General features: G+C 38.9%; 1 protein-coding gene across 5 annotated transcripts in view; it reads left to right on the forward strand.

Annotated features, from left to right (window-relative positions):
• The window catches only part of Ccser2 (coiled-coil serine rich protein 2), a 111,525-nt gene that overhangs the window by 16,964 nt on the left and 73,563 nt on the right, over positions 1-20,998 (forward strand). For all 5 annotated transcript variants that reach the window (XM_050140710.1, XM_050140708.1, XM_050140709.1 and 2 more), the window contains exons 2-3: positions 6,300-7,752; positions 8,939-9,135. In XM_050140710.1, the coding sequence (XP_049996667.1) occupies positions 6,339-7,752; positions 8,939-9,135 (1,611 nt within the window). In that variant the 5' untranslated portion in view covers positions 6,300-6,338. The remainder of the gene's footprint in view (positions 1-6,299; positions 7,753-8,938; positions 9,136-20,998) is intronic.

A 20,998-nucleotide genomic window follows, 5' to 3' on the forward strand; every position in this document is an offset into this window, starting at 1 on the left:
ATGGTGCAGTGCAGGCTCCCCACACTGTCTCAGTGACTCAGGAGCATTTCCCACGGTGTGTGCACAGACCTAGATGTGTAACTGAAACGCTTGCTTTACTGTGTGTGATTCCCTCTTGTATGTTTTAGGCAGTTCTTGTTGCAGGGACCCAGAAAAGACTGCTTCCGATATTAAAATTATTTTTAAGAAACAACTGAACATTAGTAAAGCTGCTGAAACTGTAACTGTCTTAGGGTCTGTGCTGATTTTCCTTATGCAAAACACAAAATGAAAAACGTTTATTTAAAATAAATTCTGTTGATAAAGTTGCCAATTTGTTATAGGGTTGCTCTAACAAAATATTTTAGACAAGTAATTTTATGCGTGGAAATTTATTGTTCATAGTTCTAGGGCTTGAAAAATCCAAGATCATTTTCCTACATATCAGCTGTTGAGTGAGAGCTCTCTTCCTCAGGGATCACACTCTGTGTCCTCACGTGGGAATGATGGAAAACCAGCTGACTTGGGTACTGGGAAGAGCAGCAAGTGCTCTTAGCTCTGAGCCAACTTTCCAGCTCTCTTGTTCTTTAAGGACCAGTGACTGTGGTCTGCATAATTTGTTTGGTCTCATCCCTTTCAGTACCCAAGGAGAAGTCTATATGTAACTGGTTGCCCTGGCTAGATCTCTGGGGATCACAGGTGCCACCATATTTTGTTTGCTGCACACTTCTTTCTGAGGGTCAAGCTGACTTGCTTTTCTCCCCCAATCTGTGCTTCAGAACTTTCTTACATCAGCTGGTTGTGGTCCATGTGTAAGTTGTGCCCTTACATCATGCTTCTATTTAGAAACTTGTTTTTCATTTTCTACTATTGACTTCTTAGCCATCTTATTTCTTGAGGTGGCTAAAAGTATTTTATGTATACTATACCAGGACAAATTCTTGTTCTCTTTGTGATGGTTGACATCTGCTTTTTTACGTTTCATGGCACTGTATTTAGGTATGTTTGCATGAAGAAAAGTTGTTTTATAATACAGATTTGGGGGTGGAGCAGGGGGGGATCTTTGTAAATTCAAGGCCAGCCAGTAATACACAGTGAAACCCTGTCTATAAAAATAAATATGATTTCTGTCCATGTTATAATTCATTGTCCAAAGGTACTTCTGTTTCCTCACTGTGATGTTTTCACCTGTGACCATGTTAGTGTCTAAAGACTATGCCCCCAGTGGAGTCATGCCATTCTGGGTGATTTGTGGTGCCAGCTAGGGCTACAATGACTTCTGAGCCTGGGCTGCTGCCAAAGACCATGTTTGGTCCTTATGCAACCAATATCTGTGTCATTGTCCATGACTCATGTTGCCACCAAAGGCCACATGACTGTCCAGGATCCATGTTAGTGTCCGAAGTCTGTGCTGCTTCTGAGTCCATACAGATCTAAGTGAGAAGTGCTGCCACCAAGGGTCATGGCATCGTATGGGCACGAGCATATTATACGTGCAAAGACATTTGGGTGAATCTTAACACTCCAATAAATCATACGTAAGAGTTGATGAAATAAACTTGGGCTAATGACTATCTATACTATACTATAGTCCTTCCACTGGATCTAGTTTTCAGTGTATATCCCCATACCTCCTTTTTATAACATTATTTATATTGTGTGTGCTATAATGTCTACTCTTTGCTATATCATTCTTTCTATGAATATGACATTCATATGTGTACTGTGTATAATAATGACATACCAAAGATGCCTAGTAAATAGCAAAATAAATGTATGGTGATGTGAGGAACATTGTACTAGTGTTTTGGAAAGTATTTAGTAATTCTGCCAGGAAAGAGAATGTTGTTCAATGTACATTTTTAGGTATGTATTTTAATTTCAGCCTACGTTTTATTCCCTGTAGGGGTTAGAATTTAGATGTGTAGAATTCATAGAGAATGCTCTTGCTTCTTTAGTTTCTTGCTTCCTTTGCTTTTGGGGATTTGGGGATTATTTAACTACAAAATAAGACGTCTTACTCCAAATTTCCATAGCATTAGGTTAAAAATTATGTATTGTATAAACTTCCAGTGAGAATTCAGAGAGTGACCTCAGATTAGCCTGGTCACCATTTTTTTTTGCAGCTTGTGTTGAGCACCAGTGTAAGTAGTTATATATTCTTACATAAACTATGCTTATCTTTAGCCGCTGCCTCTGGTTTGGTAGTGTGTGTGCTATGATGGGCATGCAGAGACTGTTGAAGGGAAGTTGAGTGTTCCCTCATGTGGTCACTAGGCTGCAAAGTAATCTTTTCTTTCCCTACTTTTTGTGTGATCCAACTCAGTCTTAATTTTCCCGAATGGTCTAAAAAAATCTTTTACCAGGAATTTGTTTAAATTGGGGATCCCTTTGAGTTCTGCACATTCCATTTGCTTAATTTGTTTCTTCTGAGTGTGTAGCAATCCCTCTTCATCTGTTGAGGAAAAACTTGAGTCTCCTGTAGAAGATTTTCACAGACTAGATTTAATTGGTTATGTCCTGTGTTGCTTAGAGTTTTTCTGTTCCTAACCTTTCCTGTAAACTGGCAGGTGACATGTCTAGAGACCTGTGTAGCTTCAGATTGTTAGAGGCAAGGACATTTCATATGTGATTCTATGTATTTATTTTCATTCATAACAGGATGTCAGGATTGATTTCACTTGAGGTGTTCTTTTACTGTGTTGGAGCCTGTCAAAGCTACTAAAATTTATTTTCTGTGAAAATAAAGTATTCTGTCTAAATTTGGCAGGGTTCTCTGGGTAAATGGGATGAATTGAATGTATGTACATTGTAAAAGTATTTATTAGGTTGCATTCCATGATAAGGATTACATAGTTCAACAATGATTGCTTTTTTGCTGGATAGGCTTGGAATTCTGGAACTGCTCGGTCCACAGAGCTGGATGGTTTAGCACCTTCAGTCCAATGCAGAAGGCTCGGAAGCTCTTGGAGAGTCTCGCTCATAGGTCTAGTTTGGAAGTCTAAGAAGCTGGAGTGTGATGTCAGCTAAGAGCATCAGGGATGGACACACTTGCTCAGGGAGAAGGAAAGGCAAGGAGGCAGCACTATCTTTTCCTTGGACTGACTATCCTGGAACTTACTCTGTAGACCAGGCTGGCCTCAAACTCAGAGATCCACCTACCTCCCAAGTGCCGGGATTAAAGGCATGCACCACCACTGCCCAGTTTACACAATGTTTCTTATTTAGGTATTTATCTAAAATATTTAGAACAAACTTAGTGGGGTAACATATATTAAGCTGAATCTACAGAGTGTGTGTGACACTAGTGAATTCATATTCTAGTAACCATCCATGTTAAAGTCACTCATGTTACTATTCTTTTCTATACTTGATTTTTTGTGGCCCTGCTCTTAACTGGCCTTGCTCTTAACTGCTTATTTAATTAAGTTTGGGGAACTTCGTTCTAGCAAGCCTGATATAGACGACAATATTAAACTGTTGCATGTTGAGATTTGACAAGCACCAGTGTATATAAAGTCTGCATTTATTTGTCATGCCTGCATACCTCCTTATTCAGGTAATGCAAACATAATAGGCTTGAATATTATTCCCTCAGTGGCTCCTGATTCTTTCCTAGCCTATAACATATTAATGAAATTTGCATGCTCCATGGTTGGCACACCTGAACTCTGGTAACACCTGGGAGGTAATATGCTCATTGACTGGGCAGGAGAACTTCTGATTCCACTTCCTATGCCAGTATTCTTGCTGCCCTCTCAATTCAAAATACAGCAAGTAATACAGTTTGACTTTACATTGACTAAGATGGTGAATGTTCCTAAATCACAAATTCCCAGAGCCTAACTTGGTTCCATTTGACTAAAAACTATATTGTAGTAGGAAGAAAGTTCAAGCTGATGTAATAATACTTGGGCTTTGTATTGAACTTCGTGTATTCCTTTTAAAACCATGAAGAGCCTGGAATGAAATGTACAGTTCTAAATCTTTGAAGGCTTCCTTTCTTATTCAGTCATCATAATCAAGCATTTGAATCAGCTTATGTTGCATAGGACAGCCAGGAAAAACTGGGCAAAAAGAATGTGAGGGGAAGCAACTGAATAATAATAATAAAAAAACCCAATAAATCACTTAAAATTATGGTGTAGAGTCTGAATGTGAAAACGAGTTTCAGACATGTCTGCTTATGCCTGTTTAGTTGTTAACTTTGTTCAGTTAATGGCCCCTAGACTAAGTAGCATATTTTTGCTTATTAAATCCCTAAAATTCAGGCAATTTGTAACCTGAAAAGCTACTTGCAGTACTAAATAAAGAAGGTGCATGGGTGGCTTCTGAGAGGATAATGTAATGGATATGGAAAGAGTTTGCAAAGGAGCAGGCTTGATTGTTCTCCTGAAAAACCTAACACCCTGGCTCTAGTCTTCAGGCTTCTTCCTTCATGTTTGTCCTGCACTGATGGTATGCCTCCCAGTATAGTTCATTCCTTTGTCATTGAAGGCAGTCTGTACTGACCCTGAAATCAGAAGTTAATTCAAATCATCTTTGGTGGTTTATGAATATTATTTTATTTTTTAGACTTGATTAAGCTATACAAGATTGTTGATGGAGGGAGGGCCTACTTTTTGTCCCAGCCGCCCAGCTATCTTACACTAGAAATAATCACACAAAAACTGTATTCATTAAGTTACTGCTTGGCTCATTATCTCTAGCCTCTTATTGGCTAACTCTCACATTTTGATTTAACCCATTTCTACTAATCTGTGTTCACCACGAGGTCGTGGCTTACCAGGAAAGATTTAGCATGCCAGACATGGTATCTCCATGGCTGTTCTCTCACTCTGCCTTCTTCCCAGAATTCAGTTCTGTCTTCTCCACCTACCTAAGTTCTGCCCTATCAGGCCAAGCAGTTTCTTTATTGATTAACCAATGAAAGCAACAGATACACAGAAGGACCTCCTACACCACAAGATGGGAAAAAACTGTCATCCTGTAATTAACTCAGTAATTAGTGATAAAGTGATAAACATGGTACTTATATACATGCCCAGGAATATTTGCTCCTACTTCCTAGTTCTTATCCAGCAGACTCCTTCTCAACCAGAAGCTTTTATTTACTAGTCTTTCAAAAAGAGCTTATATAGTTTTGAAAATTTTTTCAAATGTGTCATGTATAACTTAAAAAATATTGAAATCAACTCAGGGTATCTCAGACATTTCCAAGCTCTGTGCCAGCCATTCTTAGTTCCCCATTAAAGCTCAGAACAGTATTTATTAAAATATCATTAGAGATGTAGCCAACATGAACTTTTTTAAATTGTTAGTGATTGCATTCTAAAGGCATACCAGGTAAAGTACATCAAAGGCAGCATGGCTCTTGAACCGAGGCAGAATTACAATGCTTTTTTATTTCAGAGCTATAAGAAAATGTAGGAGAAAGTTTCTGGAGCATTCGGACAGAAGATCTACTACCAGTGAAAACAGCAGGGTTCACACAGATACGCAGGTTTAGGAAATTGACATGAGGAACCAAAATAATTTCATTCTAAGACTACAGGTCGTTTGTTCTGCAAATATTTGTACATTTAAAACTCAATAATATTATTGCAGGAAAAATTACATTGAGAGTCTAATATTTCCTCCTCCCATTTGGTAGACCCCGAAGCACTTTGTGTGTCTGGTTTTGAGCACCTCTTTAGAAGCTGCTGGAAAACAACATGTATCGTGCTTATTTTAGACAGGAAAGTAAGGATGGAGCAGTAAAAGGCTAGCATTGTCTCCTCAGTCTGCTTCTGCAGATAAGAGGTACTGTAGTCTTTTCCCTGACATTACATGATGGAGTCTTTATCATGTGTTACTTAGCAATTGGAAAATGACCATTACATGTGCTATACTCTCATTACGAATTTCCGTAGGTACAGCAATTCTAAAAGTGTGAGTATGGAAGCATATTTTGTGATAAAGGCCATTATCAAAAATGAGAAAAAGCAGTTGTCTGGCATGGGTGTTGTAACTGTTTCTTGTGATATGTAGGGCAAACATGGCTGCTTGATCTTGACTCTACTGCAGAATCTAATTTGAATTCAGTCTTTTTAGTACACTAATGTCTCAAAGTAGCTACTACTAAGAACAGGTTGACAAAACACTTTATTCTTTTCAGTCTTTATGTTTATTAAAAATTTCAAGATTAAATTTCTTTTTTACATTTTGCTTACTTTATATAGGAATCATGGATAATTTTCTGCATATAATTAATAAATATGTATTTATATATCCATGTAATTATACGTATTTAGCAACATTTCCTTTTTTTCTCCCCACAGATTCTGTCAAGTTTTAAGAACAAATGCATCTTATAGCTCATGGAAGAAAAAACACAAATCAAGACGTTTTTGGGTTCCAAGCTGCCAAAATATGGAACGAAATCTGTGAGAAGTACTCTGCAGCCAGTGCCAAATGGGGCCACTGTGGCTTTATTAGGGGCTTCCAAGAGCAGTAGTGTCAAAAGTTACATCAAAAATAATGGCTCTGATTGTTCATTGTCCCACTCATTTAATTGGAGACAAGCAAATAAATACCAACTTGGTTCACAAAATACAGCAGAACTTAATAGTATTCAAAGCGTACATGATAAACTAATTGACCCTGAGCAACATGCATCTGCTTCAGGGACGCTTGATGGGGATGGGGTAAAGGGAGGTTTGAGAAGTGCTTCTGTGTTGACGTCCAAATTAGCAAGACCGTCTACCATGTTTTTGTCATCTACAGAGGAGTTAAGTCCAAAATCGTTTTCTGGACCATCTAATTTGGGTAAATTCACCAAAGGCACATTTCTAGGAAGGACTTCATATTCTTCAGTCAATGCCAAGTCACATTTAAATACATTTTATAGGAACCGGTCACCTGGTAACATGCAGAAGCCAAGAGTGAACTCCTGTGCCACCAGGAGCAGTTCTGGAGAAAGTTTGGCACAGTCCCCAGACAATTCTAAATCTATTTCTTGTGAAAAAATGGTAAGGTCACAAAGTTTTTCACATTCCATTCAGAATTCATTCCTTCCGCCTTCGTCTATAACCAGATCACATTCCTTCAACAGAGCTGTAGACCTGACAAAGCCTTATCAGAACCAACAGCTACCCGTTCGAGTGCCTCTCCGGTCAGGTATGCTGACGAGAAATTCTCGGCAGTCAGAAGTACTCAATGGGAATGAACACTTGGGGTTTGGTTTTAATAGGCCTTATGCTGCTGGCGCAAAGAAATTGGCTTTATCCAATGGCCCAGGTGTATCTTCCACGTTGGGTTATAGGATGGTTCATCCCTCTCTACTGAAATCTAGCCGACCTCCATTTTCTGGGACTGTGACAGTTGATAGTAATAAAAATTCACCTGCTGACATGTGTGTTGAGGAAGAAGCTATAGTTTTGGCAAAGGATGGCTCTATTGACAAGGACCATGAACTAGTTGAAAATGAAAGTTATAGAACAGACAATGATCAGACTGTGAAGCATGATTCTAAAATGCGGTACCTGAGTGATGACGTGGATGATATTTCCTTGTCATCGTTGTCATCTTCTGATAAGAATGATCTAAGTGAGGATTTCAGCGATGACTTTATAGACCTAGAGGACTCCAACAGAACTAGGATAACTCCAGAGGAGATTACACTCAAAGAAGAAAAGCATGAGAATGGACCATCAAAGGATAGATTGGATTCTCCTAAGGAAAATGAACAGACCTTCAGTAAAACTGACGAATGGATTGATATAAGTGTCTCTGGTAAGTATGAATATCCTTAATTCATGTACTTTCTCTTAGCGGTCATAGCACAGCTCACATTTGGGGTTGTCTTCTGGTAGTTTCCAAGATGCTATTTCACTGAGAAGACTAGTCTAGATAAAATGGAGCAGGATATCAGCCTTGTGGCTTGTTTTGATCCTGTTTTTACCTTGTTTAGGATGGAATCAGTCCAAACTCTCCAAACTTTGTTCTTTTGGGGGCTGTCTTCTTCAGGCTGATTCCTATGTGGTATAGGCTGTGCTTTCCTGATGGTCTTCCCTGCCCTGTTAAACAGGACCATTCACTACAGCCATCATTGCACTCCCCTAAGAGCAAAGCCATAGCAGATACCAGTCAGAGGACAGGCTGTATTCTGTTGAATACTTTTCTATTCTAGGGATCGTTTTTGGTTAGCAGTTTATAACTTCAGTGAATCATTGTTTACTTTCATTACTGAGGAGAGAGAGTACCTATTAAGCATTTCTTCTTAGACTTGGCTATGTTGGTACTAAGTGTGGGATGAAGGTTATTTGTTTGACTATCCTGAGAGATGAACACTGAAGGAGTGTACAAAGGCATGCCTAGTCAAGGGACTGACTATAGTGATGTGCTAAACCCCTGCAGCTCTTCTAAAACAGAAGATGACTAGATCACTCTTTTTCCTGTTAAGACTGCATCTGTGAGGCTAAATAGTTTACAGAGAGGGAGAGGATTTCCTGAACAGTGATTAAAATTCAGTATTTTGCCAGGCTGTGGCGGTGCACACCTTTAATTTCAGCACTTGGGAGGCAGAGGCAGGTGGATCTCTGTGAGTTCAAGACCACTGTGGTCTACAAGAGCTAGTTCCAGGACAGGCCCCAAAGCTACAGAGAAACCCTGTCTTGAAAAACCAAAACCAAACCAAACCAAAATAAAATAAATATTGTGGGAAATATTAAAGGAATGAGGATATAAGAAATGTTGCAGAGTGAGTTTTATGTTTGCTACAGAATGTTTAACAGCTTATTTTTAAAACTCTGCCTCCTTTTTTGTTACATTTATTTGGAATTTAGAAGCAAGCTACAGTTTGAGTTTTTGAACAAAATGCTGTTATGATACATTGGATTATTAGAGCTTATATTTTAGAAATGAGAAATGACCGTTTTGTAAATTCCTGTTTTTTTCTTTCTTTTAAAACCATTTGAAGACAGGAGTGAATGTGCAAAGCACACCTCTGGGAATAACTTGGTTTCACCAGATACGGATTACAGAGCTGGATCTTCATTTGAACTCTCTCCATCTGACAGCTCTGATGGAACGTACATGTGGGACGAAGAGGGCCTGGAACCCATTGGGAGTGTCCATCCTGTTGGCAGCTATGAGTCCTCTGAAATGAACAGCATAGTATGTATGGATTTGTGTGCCCTTTTGGAGTTTTATTCTTACTCTGTTATACAGGGACACATGACCTTAAACCTAGAAATGAGCTTTCTTATTTGAGAATAGGAATTTGTACCTGTCTGCTAATGGCTTCTAAAATGTGTAACTAAAATATCAAGTATATGGTATGTAACTTTTTTTTTAGTGTACACACACACACACACACACACACACACACACACACACACACACAATACATCCAGGCATTTGTGCTTACTGCATTGGTCAGGTTAACCTAAGAACATGGTTTTCAAGGAGGTGAAGGGCATGCATGGCCTGTAGACATTTTTTAGTTGCTGTATTGAGAAGTGCCACTGGTGAAGGGAGGTCAGGGATGGTGCTTAACAGCAGCGTTTCACAGAGAGGGTGGAGAAGTTGCTCTGTGACCAGGAATTAGCTGTTGGCAAACCCTGTGTTATGTTGTGTTGATGGGCTACCATCCTACCACCACTCAGTGTGGCTTAATATAAGGGAAGGTTTTGGCCTTTGTTTCTGCAAAGTCTGTTGTAGGTCTGGACAGTCTCTGGGACAGTTGTGATTAGTGACCTAAGCTGCTTTGGCCTTGAGCTTGACCTTGTCTTTGAAGCCCCTTCTTTCCGTGATAGAAGAAGACAGTATCTTCAGTCATAGTCTAGCAGCATTTAATTTGGCTTGCAAGTGGCACTGGGTGCTTTCACTCATAACCTGATCATCAGAGCTTGTCTGTGGCCCCACATAAATACTCAGGGGATAGGAAATGTAATCTCTGTTTCTGGAAAGAGGGAACTAAAAGAGCTGTTGGCAATAATGCATGACTCTTTTACAAGACATTATAAGTCACATGGATAATGACACATGAATAAAATGTAGCTGGTGTATTTAAAATGGCTCAATGTAATTATTTAGGTCATAAAATAGAAATCCTCATACAATCAAATTGGTTTGTAGATATACAGCATTCTAATTGTCTTTTTAGGCAGCACGACTTTTATATTCATATAAGCCTGTGACATGAAGAAAACAGATATTTCCCAAGAGATTTTTAAGTTTTCCATACATAAGGAAGCCTTTGTTTGTATATATAATTTACAGAGTATCTTTCTCTGTTTAGGTCAAAGTTACAGTTTAAGACTTCACTATGTTCTTTATTAATAGAGCTTTTAAATGTATAATTGAGGTTCTTATCAACATTTTGTCCTGTAGAAGGCAGTCGTAGGTCACTTAGGCTGTTTTTAAAGGTTCATTATCATAACTGACAGAAGGCCCTCTTTGCAGAGTTTAGAATGTACATGGATGACCGTGGTGGTAAAATCCGTGAGTGCTTGTCTTCTTTACTGCACTTGAGAATGATGATTGGAAGCAGCAAGTCTTTACTGGACTGCAGAACAAGATGGTGGCTCCTGATTTTTCTCTCTGCTTCGTTTTGAGTCTGGGTTTCACTATGAGGCATGTCTGTCCCAGAACTCTATGTGTACACCAGGCTGACTTCAGATTCACAGGGATCTGCTTGCCTCTGCCTCATAAGTGCTGGACTTAAAAGTCTACATCGCCTTGCCCAATTTTAATATTTTTCTTTATTGATCCAAGGGGAAGACAGTCTGAGAAAGGATGGATGTATCGGCAAAGCATGTTAAGTTCTTTGATAGTAGATTCACTGTTTTTGATGGAAGGTCTTAGTTTTTGCTTTGACCATTTTCAACTTTCTTGCCTTTATGATACATCTCTTAACTGTTTGGTCTTCGTTGAGATGCTCTGTTTCGGCTGATGCATTTTGTTTTCCCTCTTTTTGCTCAGATATCAGTATACTTTGTCAGTTTATTTGTTTATTTCCCTTCCTTTTACAGTAAACTTGCTTGATCCTTAGCAAATAATTTATTTAAGAAGAATTTTGTCTTTTTCTTTTAACCAAAGAGTTTGCTTTTGCGTTTTTGGTGTATTTCACTCTGACATCTTACTATTTTTATTTACATTGTCTTCCTCTTTCTGCTTTTCCATTTTCCTTTTCTTTGCTAAAATAATTCCTATTAATTTTTGTAACTTAACTCCAAATGAGCTTTAGCATGCTCTCTCTGTTCTTGGACCTTACAACAATGCTAACTCCAGTCCCAGTGAATATAAGTGAAGTGTACCTAGATTGTACACCAGTTGTCACTACTGATGCAGGTTAGAGGAGAGTGCCCACTGCCCTGTTGTGAATTTAGCCCAGGGTCTGTGCATGCTGTGTCAGCACTGCAGCACTGGGCTGCATCCCCAGTCAGCTCCTGTTTCCTTCAGCTGATGCTGCTTTGTATTTGAAGTAAAAGAGTGCTAAGGACACTTGGTGCAAGTTCTTATGTTGTCAAGGATAAATAGCGAACTTTCAGACTAGCTCTTTGGAAACAGTCACTAGCTTCAATTTGGCTGTTGGTTTACATGCTTAGTAGTAATTGTGTATAATTTACATTCAGTAAAGCACAAACAGCCCATGGACTTTTTGTAGCCTTGTCCAGATGGTTATGGGAAATATTCTGTCACCTCAAAAAATTCTTTTCTGTTCCTTTTATTGATCCTTTTATTCCAGAGAAAATTTACTTCTTACCACGAGAAAGAGAGGAAAGGATGCTGGAATATTTCTTCTGTCACTGTAGATTAATGGTACTGTTCTTAAACTGTATATAAATGGAGCTGGGCACATATTATTTTGTGTCTGGCTTCTTTTAATGAGTTGTAGCTTGTTTGTTTTATTGTGTGGGACTCTCTTTGCTGTGATGCCAAGGTTATTAAACAGGAGCACTACAGCATTGTGATGACCCGCGTGCTAACACTAAGATATTTGGGAAGTGAGGAATTTCATGCTGGATTGATGGTACAGATGGAAACATCACCCCTCAGATTCAGAAGTTGCAAGTATTATTTCTGATTCTCTTAGTTCTGCCAGATCACCTGGAGTTGCTGGTTAGACTTGTTGCCTCCCTGTCGGCTTCCCACTCCTTGTAATATGGAATCTGCCCTCTGGCTTTCATTTTCTCCAACCTCCTCTCATTTACTTCAGTCACTCTGGTCACTTTACCTTCTACTTCCTGCTTCTTCTCTTGAATATGGTTGGTACTTTATTTTTCCTCATTGCTCATTTCGGTTTTAGGTTATAAGGTCTCAGTTTAATCTTTATTGAAATGAATACCATGAAAGGCCCCATAAGGATTGCCATTCAATTAAAAAGTAAATAGAAACTCCTAAACTGCAGCTACTGTTTATTGCTGTTTAGTATTTTCCATGCATATTGTGACGTAACATCTTTAGCAAGTGAGTTTCTAAGGCATCACGTGTCATAATAGCAAGCTGCCAGTAACTAGAAATGTCATGCGAGTGTAGATGGGAAGGTGAGGGACGGCTTACAGAAAGTTGAGACAGTCTTAAAATAGGTAAATGGGAATTTCAAACTCATCTTCATCCCCTCTGGCTGTTCCCTGATTTGATACTTCTGTTGATAATACTTTGTTCAGATGATTGAAATAATACCCACCAAACTTTTCAAATGCAAATTTGTTTCTCTTTATTTTGTACAGCTACTTTGAGAATGTGCAGACATTCATCTTTTCCAGTGTTAGGTCTGTTGATTTTTTTTAATTGGAATAATAAAAAGTAGAGCTATCTCTATTTCTTGTCTGGTTAAGGTGATCCATGTCACTATGGACGAACAGGTGTTACTCTGTATGTCAGCAGTATTGTTATTCAGATTGATTTTGCTAATAGTTTCTTCATGCCGGCTTCTGTATGTTTCTGAATGCCTCCTTACTTTTGAACATTCCTTGTTTTGGCACCAGAAGGCTTTAGGTTTGTTTTGTAAAATATCCATTTCTAGAAATAGATTTAGAAACCCAAACTAATGACTAGATGGGCTTCTTGCATGTCATTGATTTTTTTTACTATTTTTTTTATTTATTTATTAAAGATTTCTGTCTCTTCCCCACCGCCGCCTCCCCTTTCCCGCCCCCTCCCCCAATCAAGTCCCCCTCTCTCGTCAGCCCAAAGAGCAATCAGGGTTCCCTGCCCTGTGGGAAGTTCAAGGACCACCCACCTCCATCCAGGTCTAGTAAGGTGAGCATCCAAACTGCCTAGGCTCCCACAAAGCCAATATGTGCAGTAGGATCAAAAACCCATTGCCATTGTTCTTGAGGTCTCAGTAGTCCTCATTGTCTGCTATGTTCAGCGAGACCGGTTTTAACCCAGGCTTTTTCAGACCCAGGCCAGCTGGCCTTGGTGAGTTCCCGATAGAACATTCCCATTGTCTCAGTGTGTGGGTGCACCCCTTGCGGTCCTGAGTTCCTTGCTCGTGCTCTCTCTCCTTCTGCTCCTGATTTGGACCTTAACATGTCATTGATTTTTAAGCATCATGCTAAAAGTAGGTGGGAGTTGTGTGTAATATCTGTTATTTAGTATTCATAGTTGTGCCTTCAACTCCACCCATTAGCACAGAGTCCATTGTAGTCTTCATTTTTCTTCTTTTTAACTCTCTTCTCAGCTAAGAAACCTATACCATAACATGTATACATACTAGGATCGTAGTATATGCTATAAATGTAACTATATGCATGCGTGTATGGATCACACCTTTCTTTTCAGCTTTATTCTTAACAGGTTATAGGTTAAATACTACTTTTCATGTTTCCTTTTTTTTTTAAGTTCTCAACCTATCCTTGGTAGTTAGCAATTTGCCATAATGTTAAAGTTCATTAGCTACTGTCTGTATTTAACTTTATGCTTTCTTTATGTATTGATTTGCTTAAAGTATTTATTTAGTATCATTTCAGGGATAAATTCCCATTTTTTCATGGGAACTCTGATGGAGGAAGGTCATTGGTTAAGTAATAAAGAAACTGCTTGGTCTCATAGGTTAAAACATAGGTGGGAGGAGTAAACAGAATAGACTGCTGGGAGGAAGAGGAAGTGAGCTCAGAGACGCCATGCTCCTCTCTCCTGGGCAGACGCACGCGATGAAGCTCCAACCCAGGATGGACGTAGGCTAGAATCTTTCCTGGTAAGCGCACCTTGGGATGCTACATACATTATTAGAAATGGGCTAGTCCAGGTGCGAGAGTTAGCCAAGAAGAGGCTAGATATAATGGGCCAAGCAGTGTTTAAAAGAATACAGTTTGTGTGTTGTTATTTCGGGGCATAAGCTAGCAGGCGGCTGGGGTGCTGGGGACGCAGCCCCGCCGCTCTTATTACAACAGAACTCGTGCTACATTTTTTGTTGGTACATATTTATTCAATAAACAATGTAACAATGATTATCAGGATTATTTCTAATACTTTGTAATTATAAATTGCTATAGCAGCCATCTTAGAGCACATTCCTTTTTGTAATTTAGATAGATACTTATATTATCTTCTGTCTTTGCATATCAAAGTGCTAGTCGTTAATACCACTATGACAGCCACTAAATACATCATAGCTATGCTACTAATGCATTAATATTTCAGCTTATTAAGCATGTGTTAACTAAAGTCTATCATCCACTGTGAAAGTATCGTAAACCTGTAGAAATTAAAGTAAATTTTTGAAAGGCTTAAAGTGCAGTGAAGTACAACTTGGCTCCGGCTTATTTTTGAGGCCACAACCTACTATATGATTGACAGCTACAGTTAGTTGCCATGTGCTGCATGGCTTCAGGAATTGACGTGACTGGGACAAGAAGGGAATGAAGAAAAGACAGGCACACAGGAACACTGGGACCACCTGTACTGTGCTCACTCTGGTGGAAATGCTCCAAGGGCAGCAGGAGCATCAGCAGCCTGCAAATTTAGTGCCTTTATTTATTCATCTGAATTGATGAGGTGGGTTTACTGTATACAGCTGCATAAGGAGGTGGGTTTATAGTAAGTGCCTGAACAAAGAAGTGAATCTAATTAATTGTAGAAGGTCTTTGTAGGGGAGCAGTCTCAGACTGCAGTCAATCCCAGAAGTGGAAGCTGTGGTTGATAGTTTCTGTCTACATTGTGAACATCTACACGTGGGCCAGAGGAAGGTTGGCAGTTCTCATGGACCTAAGGTATTGGGGTCCTTGGCATGGCACACATTCACTCAGGACATTGACTCTGCTCCTTACACATTCACTAGGCCTTCCTAAACTCTCTACAAGAAGTCCCACTAGTCATTCCCAGTGATTTTCTCCTCCCTTTAACTTTAAGGGTGCTACTGTGCTTTTGTGAAGTCTGTTTCCCTTTCAGCCTGCTGGGAAGCACCACAGAAAGATGGGAAATAATATCTAAAGCATGAAAGGAATAGACAGTCAATGACAATAATATTGGTTCTAAAACAGGAGAAACAAACAAATTTGACTATAGAATTTGAGGAAACACAATAGAATGGTTTTCTCACCCTGTAACAAATTTTTACAGATCATTTACTCGCATTAACAGCACCATTATTAGTATTTAACTGTAAGAGAATCCTAGAAAGGAAATGTGTAAAGAGTTATGTAGTTGTAGGTTTTTTTGGGGGGGTTCTCCTGTTTTTTTTTTTTTTTTTACTCTTTGGGGCTCTGCCAATCATCTCCCAAATAAACACATGAATGTTTGGCCTTAGCTTTCTAGCCAGCTTTTCTAACTTAAACCATTTCTCTTCTATGTTTTGCCTCTGGCATTTTTACCTTACCTTTTATTTTTTTTTTTAATTCTGTATGTCTTCCCTTCTTTCTCTGTGGATGATTTTGTGGCTGGCCCTTGATGGCATTCTCTCCTCCTTTTCTCACTTCTAGCTCTTCTTTCTTCAAGTCTAGATTTCTTGACCTATTTATCTTCTCTGTCTGGCAGCCTGTCTGCTTCTCTCTCCTGTGTAGCTATTGACCATCTAGCTATTTATTAAACCAATCAGGTGTTTTAGGCAGGCAACACAGCATAGCTTCACAGAGTTAAACAAATGCAACATATCTTTGCATCATTAAACAAATATTCAGTAGCACAAACAAATGTAACATATCTTAAATATTCCACAAAAGAACTATTTGACAAAGTTAAGTTCCAGATAAGATACAATGTTGTTTTACTGAAGTTTCCAGGGCCTCATGCCATGCCACGTCTGGGGCTGTGTTCTATATAGCTGCCTAGTTAGGGAGAGATATTGTGCATTCCTGTATTGTACTTTGAGCACAGATCTTTACATACCTGACAGCAGAGAATGTCCAGGACATAGACAGCCATATTTTCAGATATCAAGCTTATCCACTATTAATTATGTGTGAGAAGCTTGGAATAATGTATGAAATTTGCCTTTAATAGAGGATAGGCTCTCATGAGACTCCTTTAACTTTCTCTCTTGCCAGAGTCTGATCTTTTCCAGAACAAGGGATAGCATAAAACTAAAAAACATACAAAATTCATTTAGTTAGCAATACTCATTACGTTTTACAGATTTGAACTTACCTAAGAAATAATCAAAGAAAGTCGGAAGTAGAAAACAGTTGGATTTTTCCCTGAAAGTAGCTATTCAGCTGATACTGTAGGTGAGATAAAAGTGTGAGCAATGTCAAAGCATAACAGTTCCATGGAAAAAGAACTTACTCAAAGACTTTAGTTCTTACTACATTCTGAAGACAGTTGGGTGTAACAGATTCGTAGGCTTTATCCAAAGTAATTGTAGGTGGAAAACTTCAAAATAATCTAATTCATTCTGGATGTCTTTTTGGTTAAACTCCTTTTGGCCTCCAAGGGGATTTAAGAAACATATAATTATGTTTGCATTTTTTTCACCATATTATCTAGGAAAAATATTCTTTTAAAAATACTTTTTCTTTCTGTGTTATGGACACATTTGTCTGTGTGAGGGTGTTGGATCCCCTGGAACTGGAATTAAGACAGTTGTGAGATGGCAAATGGGTGCTGGGAATTGAAGCCCTGTCCTCTAGAAGAGTAGCCAGTGCTCTTAACCATTGAGCCATCTTTCTAGTCTGCCCAGAAAATATATTCTAAAAACTTCATGTTTTCAGTTTTTCTTATTTTCCCTTTCAATCCATCTCAAGTATATTTAAGTTGTTATTTTTAAAATTTTGTTATGTTGTACAAAAATATTGATTGAAAAATGAAGTTTTATCACTAAAGACAATATAAACCTTTTTATTTTGCTGATGTTACTAGTGTGTAATTGGATAGATGCATAATTTGACCAGGCAACCATCTATTAAGTATGTCTTATTTTAAACAAAATTTGTTTTTAGTTACTTGTTTTAGGCTTAGCCTTGAAAACATATATAGAAGGACAAAGCCTGTCTTTTTAAGTGAATCATATTTGTATGACTACAAACTTAGTTTTAAGCATATTAAAGATTTGATTATTATAGGGTGATTGACCATTAATTTGCATGTCTTGAATGTCTTTTAGCAGCTGATGAAAAGTTATTAGTTTTATAAGATTAGCAGTTTACAGTTTTAGTCATACATCTCTAATTTAATTTTTGTTCACCTAAGTGTACCTTTATGACCATAGGAATTTACCATCATACAAAAAAATCCATTCTAATCCAAAATGCTTGGCGATTTGCTGTTGCTTCCTCAGTTTAAAAAGAAGGTATAAGAATGAGAGGGTTCACTAGAACTAAGAAGTTTATAGGTGCTGTCTTTTACCCAAAACAGCCACAGCTCTCCCTGGCTTTTCTCCTAAGCAGGTTTTTTCCACTAGTGTTTCCTAGAGATAGAGGTGCCAGTGGTTTAACTTTAGTGTCATGTTTCAATAAGATTAGATTTACTTATTGTTATTTTTACTTTTAAAGCAAGGAACTCTGCCTAATGTTTGGCTGTGGGTCTCTGTATTTGCCTCCATCAGTTCTGGTTGAAGCCTTTCTGCTGACAGTTGGGTCAGGCACCAGTCTGGTCATAGGAGATGACCGGTTCAGGCTACATAACCACTGTTGCTAGGAGCATGCGCATGGGACTCACCTGGACACTCTGCATACATGTTACAGTTGTGTAGCTAGGTCTTCTTGTGGGACTCCTAACAGTGGCAACAGGGCCTGTCTTTTACCCTTTTACTGGCTCCTGGAACCTTATTGTTCACCTTGCCCAACCTTAATACATGGGGTCATGCTTAGTTGTACTGCAACTTGATATGCCATGTCTTATTGATACTCATGAGATATCTGCCCTTCCTGGATGGAGATGGAAGAGGAGGGGATTGGGAAATGAGGGGGGAGGATGAGATGGGGAGGCTGCAGCTGGGATGTGAAATAAATAGATGAATAAAAAAAGTAACACCTGAAACAGAGCAGGCTATTAACTTATTAAATAATGTGGCTGCTAAGGCATCGGCTCATAGAAATAATCTCTTACATCAGTAAAAGCCTACGGAAGTTATTTTTCCACTAAATGAAATACAGGTAAATGATTTGCTCTACACCGTTGATGATTGGCAGGTCACACTAATAGGTTATTCAGGATCTATAAAGATCCTCCTTTTAAGATTTTATAAAAATATCCTATGGCTATTTTTGAAAGTTACATCTTAAAATCCTATAGAGATTACTTTTAATGCTTTTATGGTTCTTGGAAAAGGCCAAAGAACATGCTTCTATATAAATTTCACATGCTCCACAAAAAAGATTGTATCCACTCTGGGTTATACAGCTCACGTCTAAACTTGCTGTAATCCATCAACTTTTTTTTTGGATGTTTCTTAGTCACTGAATATTTGAACTGACTGTACTGCTTATTTGGATGACAGTTTATTGGATCGACTTAGAAGAATCAGTCTTATAGTCACGGATAGCTTTGGAACCTCAGTTTGCATCTCTTTTTCTCTGTGGGAATCTCTGCATTTTTGGAATTTCCAGCTTGATAATTCATTGTGGTCTCTGGAGTTTATGCTAATTAGGTAGCTTAGTCCTAGAGATCTGCTCTGCCAGAATTAGCAAACACTGCTAAGAGAGTTGCTTTAAATCCTTTATTAGGCTGGCCTCTGGAAGATAAAGAGAAAGTGCTGGAGGTAGGGTTCATTCATGTGGACAGTAATTTAATCAGCCTTGACTTTGTAAGACAATTCCAATAAAAGCCCCTGGACACTGGGTCGTGGGTGGCATCTTTGTTAACAGTGCCCTGTGTGTGTTGTTTTGTATCAGTGTGCCATGGAGATGACACGTACTGGCTTTATTAGGAGAAGACATGGATGCTTTGAATTCATGACCATCCCAGACCTTGCCTTATGTGGCTCTTTCTTGGTGGGGTGTGTGCTCATTTTTTTTTTACCATAATTCTAATCATAAATATATCACTTTCCTGAATTCTTTGAGTTCTACCAAATTATCAAATTCCAGTAAGACCTTTAGAAACCTTCACCTTGCAGTTAGTATCTCAAGTACAGTTTCTGTGGAAGTCTGTGCCTTGTAACATTTTCCTAACTATAGATGGTGCCAAAAATCATTGTAGTAGGTATCAGGAAAAAGTAGACTCTGAGTATCAACCTTGATTCACCGAAACATGTGTTTTATGAAGAGAGGCTGAAAGGTGGCGGATGAGATAGGTCCCTTTGATTCTTGGATGACTTTCTGGTCACTGTGCTGTGAAATTATAGCATCATTGTGCTCTGTTACTAAAGGATTGAGATCTTATTCCTGTACAGATTGCTCTTCTGGGTAGAACGTGAAAGGCAGACTAGTAAAAAATGAAGTATACAGTCCTTGAGATATCATCTTCTGTAATGAAAGCCATGGAGAGCTCTGGGACTGATTGTGATGATGTTGGCCATTTAGGTCCATGACCACCACCCCCACCCCAGTGGGAAAGATTACTCCTGAGCACTGGACAGTACAGTCACAGTGACAATACTGGGAGGTATGCAGTTGGTGGGAGGGTAAACTAAGAAACTCCTGGAGCCAGGTGTTTTAGAAAGGTGCTGTCTTAGTTTTCAGCTCTGTATCATGAGTGTCCGGAAATATCATTATTAAAATGGGAAGGTGACTAATTTAGAAGTTCTAACTGTTTTGTGGTAGAAGAGATATTAAGGTTAATATAGGACCCAGATGGCAGAGCTTCCTACTGAGCAAGCATAGGTGTCTAAATAGGATTCAGAAGCATAGCTGGTTATTCTTGAGGTAGCTCTGGACTGGAGAAAGCTGCTAGACAGTGACTGATGGGCTAGATAAAAGCTATTGGAGAGTTTGTTTACATGAAAAGGAGCTGTCCTTCTGCTCTGAGTGGAAAGACCGCCAATAAAGTGGTTGTATTTCATATGCATGTCATGCCAAACTGGGATATTCATCTATTGAATATGACTCTTAACAGGGTTTCACTCAGTAAGTGCTGATGAAGGGTCCACTTTGTATGGAATCACTTCTGTCATAAGTGTACTTCTGTAAAATCAAGAAAAATACGTAGATCTTACCACATTCTGTCTCAGTTCTCCTTGAATCTTGAAGACGTCAAAATTTAACTAAAAATATTAGTAAAAACACGTAGGGGTGGGGAGGAGTGTCAAGAGTCTAATGTTTGTAGGGACCGCTGTTTGTTAAGCAATGGTCTGAAAATATCAGACACTGATGGGTTTGAAACTAAGGTCTTGTGTAGTGTGTGTGTGTGTGGTATGCTTGTGTACGTGTTTTCTTGTTTTTCTTTCCCTCTCCCCCTTCACTTGCTCTTCACTGCATTTGGAGAGTGGGGGATAGGATTTCTTTCTGAACCTGGTGCTCAGCTGGGCTAGCTGGCCATTGAGCTCCAGGGATCCTCCTGTTTCCATCTCCAATGTGCTGGGATTGTAAGTGTGTACCCCCATGCCTGGCTTTTTATGTGTTTGCTGGGCATCCAGTTGTTTACAAGTATTTTTTGGAATGAACTGTTTCTTTAGTCTCCCAAACAAAGGCCTTTATGCTGCTCTGTTGGTTAC

This window comes from Alexandromys fortis, unplaced genomic scaffold, assembly GCF_014885135.2.
Source record: "Alexandromys fortis isolate MF-2015 unplaced genomic scaffold, M_Fortis_MF-2015_v1.1 scaffold_46, whole genome shotgun sequence".
NCBI lineage: Eukaryota > Metazoa > Chordata > Mammalia > Rodentia > Cricetidae > Alexandromys > Alexandromys fortis.